The following is a 13,019-nucleotide window of genomic DNA, read 5'->3' on the forward strand; positions in this document are numbered from 1 at the left end:
CCTAATGTGGGTGCTGGGAACCACACTTCAGTCCTCTGTAAGAGCAGTGAGCTCTCTCTTAACTGCTGAACCATCTCTCCAGCCCCTGGTTATTTTATTATTTATTTATTTATTTAGGTTTTTCAAGACAGGGTTTCTCTGTGTAGCTTTGGAGCTTGTCCTGGAACTCACTCTGTAGACCAGGCTGGCCTTGAATTCACAGAGATACTCTTGTCTCTGCCTCTCGAGTGATGGGATTAAAGGTGTGCCCACCACCGCTGGGTTCTATTTATTTTAAAAATAACATTACTTTGTGTGTGAGTACATGTATGTGCTTGACATCATAGCCTAGGAGTCAGTCTTTGCTGAATTGGTAGCTGGGAGAAAGGTCTTTCTTCTCTGAATAGTTTCTATTGCTCACTGAGTCTAGATGGTTATGTCTTATTGCTCTAGTGTAACTGCTCATTGCCTTATGATCAGAGTTAATAAATGAGTCTTCAATATAATTTTCACTTATTATTTATTCTCCTTTTCCTACTTTGATGTGTGTGTTGTACATGTTTGCATATGTATGAACACAAGTGTGTGTATATGTGTGTGTCTGTCTGTATGTGAATTTACATATTTTTTTCTGTTTTAGCTTAATTTATAACTAGTCTTTTCTTTGGTGATAGCAATAGCATAAACTTTTCCCACCAATCCTCAAATTTATTGCACATTAATGATTAATCATTTTACCATATGACTTTATTATTTTTGTGATACCACTTTATGTTCAGGTTATTATATGGATGTCTACCTTTATCTTCTTTTCCTTGTTATTAAAAGCATGGTCAGTTATATTTCTGTTTGTGCTTTATAGTTTATTTTACCATAGAGTATAATAGGCTTACATACACAATAGTATGTGAATTCTCATTCTTTAGTTTTCTTTTACCACCTCCCAGGTTTAGTAGGCTTGTAATGTACATGTGTTTGCCTTTCTCAGAAGCAGTTTTCCAAAAGACTTTACTTATGTATATATGGTCATATTTCCTACTTCTGCTGACCCATTCTCGCTTTGATTTTTCCATTTGTCCTACTACTGGCAGTACTTTTTTTTTTTAAAAAAAACAAAATGAAAGAAGACATTTTATTTAATTTTGATAATTTCATAATGAGTATTGTATTTACATAGTTTTCATCCCATTCTTTCCCCTTCCCACCCCATCCTCTCCTGTTTCCACCTCCTTTTGCATCCTTCCACTTCCTCTCAAATTCATAACCTCTTATTTAATTGTTGCTGTATGTATGACTGTATGTATGTATAAATGCAATGTTCCCAGTCCCTTTAGTGGTAACTTTTACGTGTATGTTTAGGAATGATCACTTGGGATTGGATAACCTATCAAGGGGCTTGTCCTTGAGAAAGACTGATTCTCCCTCTCTTGGCAGCCTTTAGTTGCCTGTAGTTTTTCATCTAGAGGTGGGAGCTTGTCAGATTACTCTTAACCAAGTTGAAATGTCAACAAAGCGATTCTTTTCTGCTTTAAAGCCTATGGAGCACAGCAGTGACAGACAAGATAGACTCAAGAGTAACCAAGTTGGACTTAAGGCCTATTTAGTAGGTGGGCTTCATTACTGGTCCAGTAAATATAGCTCTGCCTGTGGGTAGCAAGGGCATGACCTCTAGAGGACAACCTGCCACTTCCCTAGACCCATGAAGTTTCCCACTGGATTCTGAATATCTGTTCAGAGCACAGAGAAGGATTTAGGCAAGTTATAATAGCACTCGGGAAATAGCTGAAGCTATGAGAAGAGTATTGAGGGGCTGGGGAGCTGGCTCAGTTGATAAAAGTGCTCGCCATGCAAACATGAAGACCTGAGTTAGAGCTCCAGAACCTACATTAAAAGCCAGACATTGCATGTGCATGTAATTCTGGCTTCTGGGAGATGGAAGCAGGATTATGGAGCTTGCTGGCCATATACCCTAGTTGAATAAATGAGCTCTAGGATCAGTGAGTGACTTCATCTCAAAAAATAAGGCAGACACCTTATTTTTTGACTTCTGCTCTCCATGTGCACACACACACAGAGACACAGACACAGATGTATACATAGACATATACACACGTGCCATAAAAATGTGTTGTGTTTTCCTGGGAAGAAGGAGGTAGAAAAGAAGAGGTCTAGTGATAGAACTTTTGGAAATGTTACCACTGAAGTACTGGACTGTGGTAGAGTACTTCATCATTCAGTTTTGATATATGTGCTGCCAGAGTGAGCACCCCTCATCATTCAAGAAGTAAGGAAACAGGAGAGGTATGTGTACTAAATATAGGAGTAGTGTGAGTTTCAAGATCCAAGTTTGAAACAGTAAATGTTAAAGTACTGCTGTAATACCATCAAATGGAAGAGTATTGAAAGTATGTTTCTTAGCCTTTTCTAGACAGATACATTTTAAACAATGTTTAAGTAAGTCTTTAAGTTTATTTATTTATTTTATATCTATGAGTATTGCTTGCATTTTATCTGTGCACTACATATATGCCTGTTGATGGCCAAAAATTAAAAGAGGGTATCTGATCCCTTGGATCAGGAGTTATAGATGGTTATGAGCCACCATGTAGGTGCTGGGAATCAAACCCTGGTCCTCTGTAAGTGCAAGTGCTCTTAACCGCTGAGCCACATCTTCAGCCTTTTAAATATTTCTAAGATGCTCATAAAAATAAACTCATAAATCAGGGAAAGGTAATTTTGAAAAGATTGTTGCCCTGGTTTTGGGTTTGGAAAACAGACATAAAAAAGTGATGTAGCTGGGCGGTGGTGGCTGGCACTTTTAATCCTAGTACTCAGGAGGCAGAGGCAGGCGGATCTCTGTGAGTTCAAGGCCAGCCTGGTCTACAAGAGCTAGTTCCAAGGCAGGCCCCAAAGTTACAGAGAAACCTGTTTTCGAAAAACAAACAAAACAAAACAAAACAAAAAAGGAAAATAGTGTTGTAAATACAATATAATATGCATGAAAACAACAATTGAATGCATAACTTAGAACTAACTGGACACATCCATGAAATTGGTACCCTAATCAATGAAAGACTGTACATAATTGACCAGCCCCTAAGTCAGTTTGAGGAGCTGAACTCAGTCATCTCTTCAGTCACTCCGAGGTGATAATTAGCCTCACTGCGGCACCACTGAAACTTTAGTTTGTTGTACGTTAAGTGCTAGGTTACATGGCGTATGTGTTATTTCTGGTGTTCCTTACATAATAGAGTTGTACTTAAACTACATTGTTTTATGGGCTATCATTAATTATTTCATTCTCATTAATAGCAAATTGTATTGTGAGAAGCTGTGTGTGTAGGGGGGAGGTATTGCATACCATGGCAACATGAAGTCAGAGGACAACTTGCTGGATCTCACCATGTGGGTCCTAAAGATGGAAATCAGGTAGTTAGGGTTAGTGAGCCCTCTCACCAGCCCACTTCTTATTTTCACGCTAGGGCTTGAACTGGGGCCTTATGTATGGACAACATGTGCACTGCCACTGATATAGCCCCAGCCTTGTTACCATATAATCAGTTCTCTATACTTAATAAAAATGTTGATAATAATGATAATAGTTCCTCTAAAGTATTGTATTATTATTATTATTTTTAAGTATTGTATTATTTACTGGATTGGTTATGAGATTCCCATGAGTATAAGAAGCTACATTTTAGAGAAGACAATCTTTTTCAGACCTTCACGAATAAGTCAGAATATTTCTTTACTTTTGTTTTTTATAATAGTGATGGTCAATGATTATTGATGATATAATTGCAGGTAAATTGGCAAGATGAGGAGCAGCAAGTCAAAAGAGGTGCCTTTATCAAATCCAAGGAGCTCTCAAAGCAAGGAGACTATTCAAGGTATGAGTTGTTGTTTTTTTAATGACTGAGTTTAATTCCCTTTTCAGGTCCAATAATATATTAAATTCTGGGTAACCAGTAGATGAAATTTATGAATATCTTGATTTATTAAACAAAACGATGGAATATGTTGTTGAGGTGCTCAGTGGTTAAGAGTACTTACTGATCTTGCAGAAGACCTGTGTGCAGTTCCTAGCAACCACGATGTGTAGCTTGCAAATGACTCAGTGGTCACAGAGGCTCACACTCGCACATTGCAAGCATGCAAATTAACCTTTCTGTGCATTAGTGTTGCACCTGCATGTATGCCTATATGAAGATGTTGGATCGCCTGGAACTGTTACAGACAGTTGTAAACTGCCATATGGGTGCTGGAAATTGAACCTGGGTCCTCTGGAAGAGCAGTCAATGTTCTTAACTGCTGAGCCATCTTTTCAGCCCCACCATTTATAAAAAATTAGATAAATAATAAAAAAATTACTTTTTGATATAAAAGTACCCTTTAAAACACAAATTAGTTGAGCCAGGTGTGGTCATGCATTACTGGAACCCCAGAACTCAAAAGGTTGAGGCAGGATTGTGAGACTAAGACCAACTTGTGCTGCACAGTAAGAACTTATCTTTCCTCAAAAAGTGTTTGTGCAAAATTAGTTTTTCTTTTTTAGAAACACTGACTATAACATTATCTATAATACACAATAAGTTATCCTTTCCCTGAACTCCTTTTTAAGGTATTTATTTGTTAGAGGTCCTTCAAGATATGATATTTGAAATAGGAAACTGATCTACTAGAGTAGATCCAGAGGAAGGTTCCTGTTTGTGAGGAAGCTAATATAGGGAGTATTTGGTGGAAATGAAAATATTTATCCTGGAAGAAGATAACTCATGGGAAAAACACAGCTTTAAACTAGTTGAAAGACTGTTACTTGAAAGACCAAATAGATTTGTTTCTACTAGTACAGTGAAATGTGGAATAGTTTTAAAAGTATTCTTTTACATTATAACATGATTTAAAAAAACAGCACAAAGTTTTGCGTTTTGTTTTGTTTTGTTTATAAAGCAAGTTTATTTCCGAAGAGGAGTTGTCTTATGTTTATGTCCAGGGAGGAAGCAGAAAGAAACTCCCGCTCTTAGAACTGAGTCCCTGAGTCCTCAGCAGCAGTTATGTTCCACCATCTTTACTGGGGACCAAAGATGTTGGGATCGTGAAGAGTCAAACTGGTCACCAATTATTCAAAGTTACCCAGGCTCCAAGGTGGACTTGACAGATTTTCAGGACCAAGAGACCTGCTGTTAAAGCTTAGGGTGAAGGAACAGATGGAGAAAGAAAATGGTCCAACTTGAGGTTTGCAAGAGTACACTTTCTATTCCCCAGAAGACCAGGAATCCCTGACCCACAGACCCGTGGCTCATTTCTGCTCCCTTGAAGGAGTCCACCAGCAATCTCTCTGTTTGACCCACCCAAGCCTAATTGTCGGGGGTGGGGGAGGTGGGGGGCGACACCCAATTTTTTTTGTGTATGCGTGTGTGCGCGCACGCAGGCTATTTCTGTATACTTCTTACTTTTATTTATTCCTGCTACAGGTTTGGTAAGAGTATAGTCCATTTGTTTTGAGGACTAATAGGTATCAGGCTATTTTAACTCTGTGTCTTAAGAAGCATGGGCTTTCATGATAGGGAGAAAAAGGGTATTTTGATTTAGTATTATAAATGTATCTGATAAGAAATAGTTATATCTATGAAGTGGTTCTCAAGCCTTTGATCACATTTGGGAGCATATTAAAATTCATGGTCTAAGCTCTACTTCAGAACTCTGATTCTGAAAATGTCACTTTTTCTTAGTAGATATAACCACATCGTGGGATGCACTTTCTCAGACCAAGGCTGCTGTAAGTCGTTTTAGTTTCTATTTTAAAAATTTGCCTATTTGTTTTAAAGTTAATATCATTTTATGATGTGATGAATTAAAACATTTTCTGTAGCACTGTTTTGAAAGGAAAAAGGCAAATATTTTATATATATTACACAATGAACAAAAATGAAGAGTAAAGGAACAAGATACTGTTAGGGTGTCAAAGCATAATTACTGCTAAAGTAGTAAATTATTAAAAAGTTAATATTGTAAGAAAGTGTTTGAGTTAGTTTTTTTTCTACTTTAGAGAAAGATATCAGACAATATTACTTTAAATAGCTATGTAAACCAGTAATAATTGCATTATTCCAGAGTTAATTTATATATTTTCATGGTATTTAAACTCTAGCTGAGACACATTGAGAACAAACTAGAAGTAACCCCTACAAGTACAGCTGTGATTGATTCTGTGATGGATGCTAAAAAGTCTGCAAGTGCTACCCGGAAAATAAGTAGAAAAGGTATGTGTCAAGTTCCTTTAAAAAATTTAGCTATATTAAATTTAGCTAGATTAAATTAATTCATCTAAATTAATAGATGAATAAATTATTACTATTGTGTGTGTGGGTGCACATGTGCCATGGGCTATGCTTGTGGAGGCCAGAAGCTGGCCTTATAGAATTAATTTCCTCCTTCTACCATTATGTGTGTTCTGGGGGTTGGCCCCATTAGTACAGGCTTTGTTTTTCTGTTGAGTATTTCTTGGTAGTGCAGTGTGTATGCATGTGTCCTTAGCCCTCATGCTTGTGGTGCTGATGATGTTTTCAACATTGCATCATGTTTGACAGTTGATTTTTCATTTATTTGTGTTAATGAGAATTTTATTTTGGTGTTTGAAGTTATATATACTTATTTTTTTAATTCACAGGTATAGTCTTTGAAGGTAAAATTTAGTTGACTTGATAACACATATGTATTTCTTTCAGGGGGCTAAATTGTTTAAGTCACGATTGGAATATCTTTCATAGAGTTAACTGTATAATAAATTGACACAATGCAGATACTTGATTTTTTTCTTTTTGTTTTTTAATTGGTATGCTACAGGGTTGAAGTAAACACTTTCTGCTTAGTCTGAAAGTTGCTGGGTTTTCCTATTCTCTTTTTACTGTTTGGAGTGAGGGTTACTGAGTATTTGACTAAGGCCCCCACATGCAAGGAAAGTTTCCTATTGCTGCCCTTATTTTAGCCTTATTTGTATTTTCTTTTGTATTTTGAGGTCAGTGGCCTATGCTGTCCTTAAACTCACTTGTAGCCCAGAAAGACCATGAACTGGTAGTCCTCCTACCTCATGATAGTAGATTTTAATTGGGCATTGACATCTTAGAATACAGTTTCCTCTACAAATTGAGTGACTGTGGGTATTTCCTGTCTATCTAATATCTAACCAGAGATGGTAGAAATAACATATTAAGTAAGTTATTCTCTTAGACAGTTGTGTTTTATATATCTGTTCTTATAGATTTCTTTTCTCCTTCAGATGGTAGATATCTAGATGATTCTTGGGTCAGTGCTCCAACTTCCAAATCTTCTAAATCACGGAAAGAGAAATCTCGTAGTCCTCTAAGAGCTACCACCCTGGAAAGTAATGTTAAGAAAAACAATCGTGTGGAATTCCGAGAACCTTTGGTTTCTTACAGGTTGGTGTGGGAAAAGATGTTAGCATCTGAGGTTATTCTGTATTAATTACAATAGGAATATGGTGGGTTTCTCAGTCTTTGTAATGCTCTGACACTGAAGTTCTGTTTGTTGCTTTTCTCACTGCTGTGGCCAAATGTCTGAGGATGGACAGGCTCATTTGGTTTACAGTTGAAAAGAAATAGCGACCCATAAGGATAGGGAAGGAATGGCAGCACCCCACAAGGCTGCTGCTCAGACTGCCTGCAACTAAAAAGCAGAGGGAGCAAGAAAATGGGGTTGACTATGAAATCTCAAGGCCTTCTGTAGTGCCTCTAACAGACCTGAAAACAGTGCTACAAGCCAGTACTGTAGTGTTGGACCTATTTCACACTCAAGCCACAAAAGAAATGTTATTGTTCTCCACAAAAGATAATCTCAAAAGGAAACAAAGTTCACCCAAACATAAAGATTCAAAACCTTTCAACTCCCACTCCCCATTCAACCCTCTCACATTATAAAATACTGACTACTGTCTTTTTTGTTGTTGTTGTACTAGATATTAAATCCAGGATCTTTCATATAGTAGTCAAAGACTCAGCCAGTGAACCACATTCCCAGTCTCTCTAAGTATTTGAGTGAAGAATTGAAGTAAGAGTTGTATGTGTGCCACATGTGTTGTTGGTGCCCAAGAAAGCCTTGGAGCTAGAATGAGAGTTGGTTGGGAGCTGCCTCATGGGGTTCTGGGAACTGAACTCTGGTCCTCTAGAAGAGCAGAAATTGCTCATAACCAAGCAGCACACACTCTGAACCATCTCTCTAGGCCCTGAAATGAGGGTTTATATGAAATATTTATTCTTCTACTTTGTAGCAGCTTAGATGTTCTAGATTAATATGTGAATAGTGTAGACTAGATAATAGTGTACACTTTTGTTACCAGTATATTTAGGTACTAAAATTAGAGATTTTTATATTTTTGAAGGATACCTCGTTAATGACTTTTTTTGTTTTATTTTATTTTTTGCTTTTTTGAAACAGGGTAGCCATACCTGTCCTAGAACTCACTCTGTAGGCCAGGTTGGTCTTTAACTTGCAGAGATCCACCTTGCTCTGCCTCTCTCATGTGCTGGCATTAAAGGGGTGTGCTACCACTGCCCAGCTAATGATTTAAATATATTCATGGCCTAACATGACAAAAAAATGTAGAAAACCCTAGACCTTATACTTAATGTGTTTATAGACATTTTTCATGGGATAAAGTATCAGAAAAACAAGAAGTTACATGATGATACTTGGTAATTTTAGGTATGAGTTTGTACTATCTAATTTTGTGATAAAGAATTTAGAAAAGAAGATAAAAAATGAATTCAGAGTTTAATATGTTGTATTTGATGCAAGTTAAAAATAGGTGAAGATAGTAAAGCATTTGTAAATTAGGTAAGATTTGTAAAATGATCCTTGGGCATTGCCATTAGTATTGAAGCAAAAAAAAAAATGAACTACGAAAAACTTGCTTAAAAACATGATTACTCTCAGGATCAAGATTGAGTTACTGATTCCTTTGTATTTTGATGTTATTACAAAGAATACTATATGATATTTTAAAATTTTATAAATTGTATATCTTTTAAGAAAAGGAAAAAAAAATTACCTAGGGGATAGTTGTATATGAATTGTCCTTTTCCACCTGGCAGATTCCATTTATTATGTAACCCCTTTTTCACCATGTGTGTGCGCACACACACACACACACACACACACACTTTCATATAGCTCGATTGGCTTCCAGCCAAGAATGAGTTCAGATTTCTGATCCTCTTGCTTCTACCTCCTCCTCCCTCCTACTGAGATCTTAAGTATGCACCACCTGACATATATAGGGCTGGGATCAACTGTGCATACTGGGTAGGCACTCAATCAACTGTGATACATTACCAACCTCCTAAAAACACTACCATCTGTAAGCAACAGCCTCATCTGTTCTTGCTGTGTTATTTACTAAGGTAGTGACCAAGACATCTGAGAGAGAAGGCATCTTGTTTGGACTTATGGTTTCAAAGGGCACAGTTGCTGTTGTTTAGACCCGTGTGTTTCAGCATCATGGTGGAGGGAGCATGTGGAGGAAGAGGGCATTCACCTCATAGTAGATGAGAAGTAGAGAGAGGGAGATTTAGAATGAGAAAAGCCCATGGGAAGCCATCAGGCACATCCACTAGTTACATACTTCCTCTAGCTAGGCCATACCTTCTAAGTTATCCACAGTGCTGTCATCAAACATTTAACATAAGAGCCTATGGGAAACATTTCCTGTTGAAACCATAACACTGTAACACTCCATTTTTCCAAGACAAATTAATCTGTGCTTCAATAATGCTAGATAACTTCTATTATAGCATTTTCAAATCACATTTTAATATTATCTTTTCAAAATAGTAATGTGCTAATTAATGAATATATCAATATTTTATTGTGAAAAATTAAACATTTTTAGACAGCTAAAAGTATTGAAAAGTATATATTTAGTAAATATTTAATGAGTTAAAAATTATGTAAAGTTATCTTTTTGTCTATTTTCTTTTTTAAAGACTGATTTTTATTTAGGTGTATCCATATGTTTGTATATATGTGCATGTTACCACAGAGGTCACAAGAGGGTGTTATATTACCTGGCCCAAGTTATACACAGGTGTGAGCTGACAAGGGTGTTAGGATCTGAACTATTGTCCTGGTCACAAGCAACAAATACTCTTAATCACTGAGCCATCTACCAGCCCCCTCAATTTTCTTTTCCCTTGTGAGACTGAGAGATGATTTATAAACTATCATTCTATTTTGCTTAATTTTATTCTCTTCATGTTCTAATTTTAGACCTAAATATTTTTAATGTAATTGTTAAAATCCTAGTGAAGATAGTGAACATAATTGCTTTTAGTCTTGGTTTCTGAAGGCAGCTATAGGGCTCATTTCTCAGTCCTATTTTGTTCCGTAATCATCTGCTCTGAACAGGCTCTATAAAGTTTTGGAGGCCATAGACCCCAATGAGAATATGAGCAAAGCTGTAGACTAACTCTGTTGAAAAATGCATGTTTTTATATACTCATAAAAGAAAGATTGCCATGTTGAATAAGGTCATAGTATTAAGAGTTTCTGTGAAGGACTGGAGAGATGGCTCAGAGCATTGGCTGCTCTTCCAGAGATTCAGAGTTCAATTACTGACAACCACATGGTGGTTCACAAACATCTTTAATGAGATCTGGTGCCCTCTTCTGGCCTGCAGGCATACATGCAGGCAGAACCCAGTATAGATAATAAATTAATCAATCTTAAAAAAAGAGTTTTTGTGGCATTTAGGGTTTTATATCTTTATATGTAATGGTCTAGATTAGGCTGTATAATAGAATTGTTAATGCTAGTTACAAGGTCATTTAAACATTTTCAGTAGTCACACACTGAAGAAAATGCTAAGTTACTATTTCAGATGTTGCAGGTCCAAACTACTATTGCATGTAGTGGATACTTTTTCTTCTTCATGTCTTATTCACAGCTGAGTTTTATTTGTCTTAATTAACCTTCCTTTTAATAAACTTCTTAAGAAAACTTTTGAAACAGTATGTAAATCTTTGAAGAAAATTTTCTAGTATTTTTATAAACAGAGACTGTGCTTTATCTTAGACCCTGATCATCTGCCTACTAAATTTTATAGAGTTTAAAGCTGCCACATATGTCTCTGGTTACAAGAGGGTTAACTTTAGAAGAAAGTTTTTAGGGCTTATTGCATACTTGGTTTTTTTTTTTTTTTTTTTTTTTTTTTTTTTTTTTTTTTTTTTTTTTTTTTTACCCACTCCTATACTTTTTGAGACAGAGTATAAAGTTGCCCAACTTGGCTTTGAACTTGTGGTCCTCCTGCCTCAAACTCCCAAAAAGCTGGGATTATGGACCTACACCATCAGGTTCTGGTTTTACTTTTTAAACATATAGGGAATTTTTGTTGTTGTTTGTTTTACTCCTACTATTAGTTTTAAGTTCTCCGTTCAGGTTGTATGACTGGTTTTAATTTGACTTTTTTTAAAACTCTTACTTAGGCTCTTTTTAATGCATAAGCAAAAATTATCTGTGCTGTCCATAGTGTTTTGATTCATGCATACAGTGTGAAATTGCCAAATCAAGCTTCCCAATGTATGCAGCACCTCACACACTTGCTGTTATTTTGTGGTGAGAACCCCTAAGCTCTAGCCCCTGCAGTGTTCAAGTCTAAAGATTCTGTGTTATTAACTCTAAATCACAGAGCTTTCTCTTTCCTATCACAGGGAACCCCATGGTACACCTTTCAGCTTAAGCCCCAGTCATCTGGAGTCAAAGCGTGTGTATTGTGTTCATGAAGAAAAGGCTGAGAGTGGGAAGCAAATAGTAGGCAATCGGGAAGATCGGAACATCCATTGCTGTGATTTTGAGAGCTCTCAACCATCTGTCATCAGTGATACAGTTGTTAGATTTTTAAATGATGGACCAGCGATTGATGCATTGCACAATTCTGAATGTTTAATTAAAATGGGAGTGCATGTAAGAACTGAGGAAGAATTGTCTAACAGAACAAAGGGAAGCGAGAACACTTCAAAGCCTTCTCTTAATAACGTGGGACATGATGTTGATCCAAAACTGTTGCTGCTGTCTGACTCTTCTCCATCCTCTACTAGTGCCTGTAATTCCCAAAGATTAGATATTTCAAAGCGGCGACAACATGATATTAAACTGGAAAAACTCAAAGAGCGGATTAGGAAACAGTGGGAGCACTCAGAAGAAATAAATGGCCAGGCCCAGACTCTAGGTCACATTGACCATCCAGTAATGGTTGTCAACGTTGACAACTCAGTAACAACGAAAGTCAGAAAAGTGGCAGCAGCACCACCTGCTCCGGCATATAAAGGTTTGTAATCACTCTTCATGTTTTCCTGTCTCCACATGTCTTCTGGTTCCGCTTGGATGTAAAGAACAGGGTGATTACCAGATTAACTGCGTGAGAATTTTTTTTTTCAGGTACATGTTAAAAGTACAAATTTTAGACCTATGTCCAAAATTCTGGGAATGGGATCTAGAATGAGATTTTGTTTGTTTTTGAGACAGGGTCTCACTGCTAGCCCTAAATGGCCTGTAACTCACTATGTGGAGCAGGTTGGCCTAGCATAGAGACCTATATGCCTCAGCCTCCCAAGTGTTGGAATTAGAGGTATGTGCCACTAGAATAAAAATTGTTAACAAGTCCACTAGGAAATCTCCCCTCTTCATCTCTTTCCCTCCTCCTCTTGTCCCTTCCCCTTTTCTATCCAAACTGGCCTCAGACTCCAAGCAGTCTGAGTGTAGGATGGCAGGCATGAGCCATCATGCTCAGCTCCTTAGGGAATTCTCAGAGGCTGAGACTCTACAAAATAGGAAATAGGATTGGCACCACTTTCTGACAACCAAAAGAATTTGATTTGGAATTAACAAGAATCATATAATAGTATGTTTATAGTGTTACATGCCTGTAATCCCATCTTCTCTGGAGGCTAAGGTAGTTTAGGGCCAGCCCAAACTGCAGAGAATCAGCTAGTCTAAACTACATAGTCCAGTTTTAAAGAGGGATGTAG

The 13,019-nt window shown here is 37.0% G+C and overlaps 1 protein-coding gene across 6 annotated transcripts in view; it reads left to right on the plus strand.

Annotated features, from left to right (window-relative positions):
• Positions 1–13,019, plus strand: part of Cep350 (centrosomal protein 350) — a 144,931-nt gene that overhangs the window by 9,878 nt on the left and 122,034 nt on the right. For 4 of the 6 annotated variants that reach the window (XM_085688077.2, XM_048421671.3, XM_085688080.2 and 1 more), the window contains exons 2-6: positions 3,784–3,869; positions 5,712–5,758; positions 6,131–6,242; positions 7,259–7,418; positions 11,703–12,319. In XM_085688077.2, the coding sequence (XP_085544203.2) occupies positions 3,797–3,869; positions 5,712–5,758; positions 6,131–6,242; positions 7,259–7,418; positions 11,703–12,319 (1,009 nt within the window). In that variant the 5' untranslated portion in view covers positions 3,784–3,796. The remainder of the gene's footprint in view (positions 1–3,783; positions 3,870–5,711; positions 5,759–6,130; positions 6,243–7,258; positions 7,419–11,702; positions 12,320–13,019) is intronic. The other 2 variants (XM_085688078.2, XM_048421673.3) reach the window with 1 other exon arrangement.

Source organism: Myodes glareolus, chromosome 5 (assembly GCF_982192425.1).
Source record: "Myodes glareolus chromosome 5, mMyoGla1.1, whole genome shotgun sequence".
NCBI lineage: Eukaryota > Metazoa > Chordata > Mammalia > Rodentia > Cricetidae > Myodes > Myodes glareolus.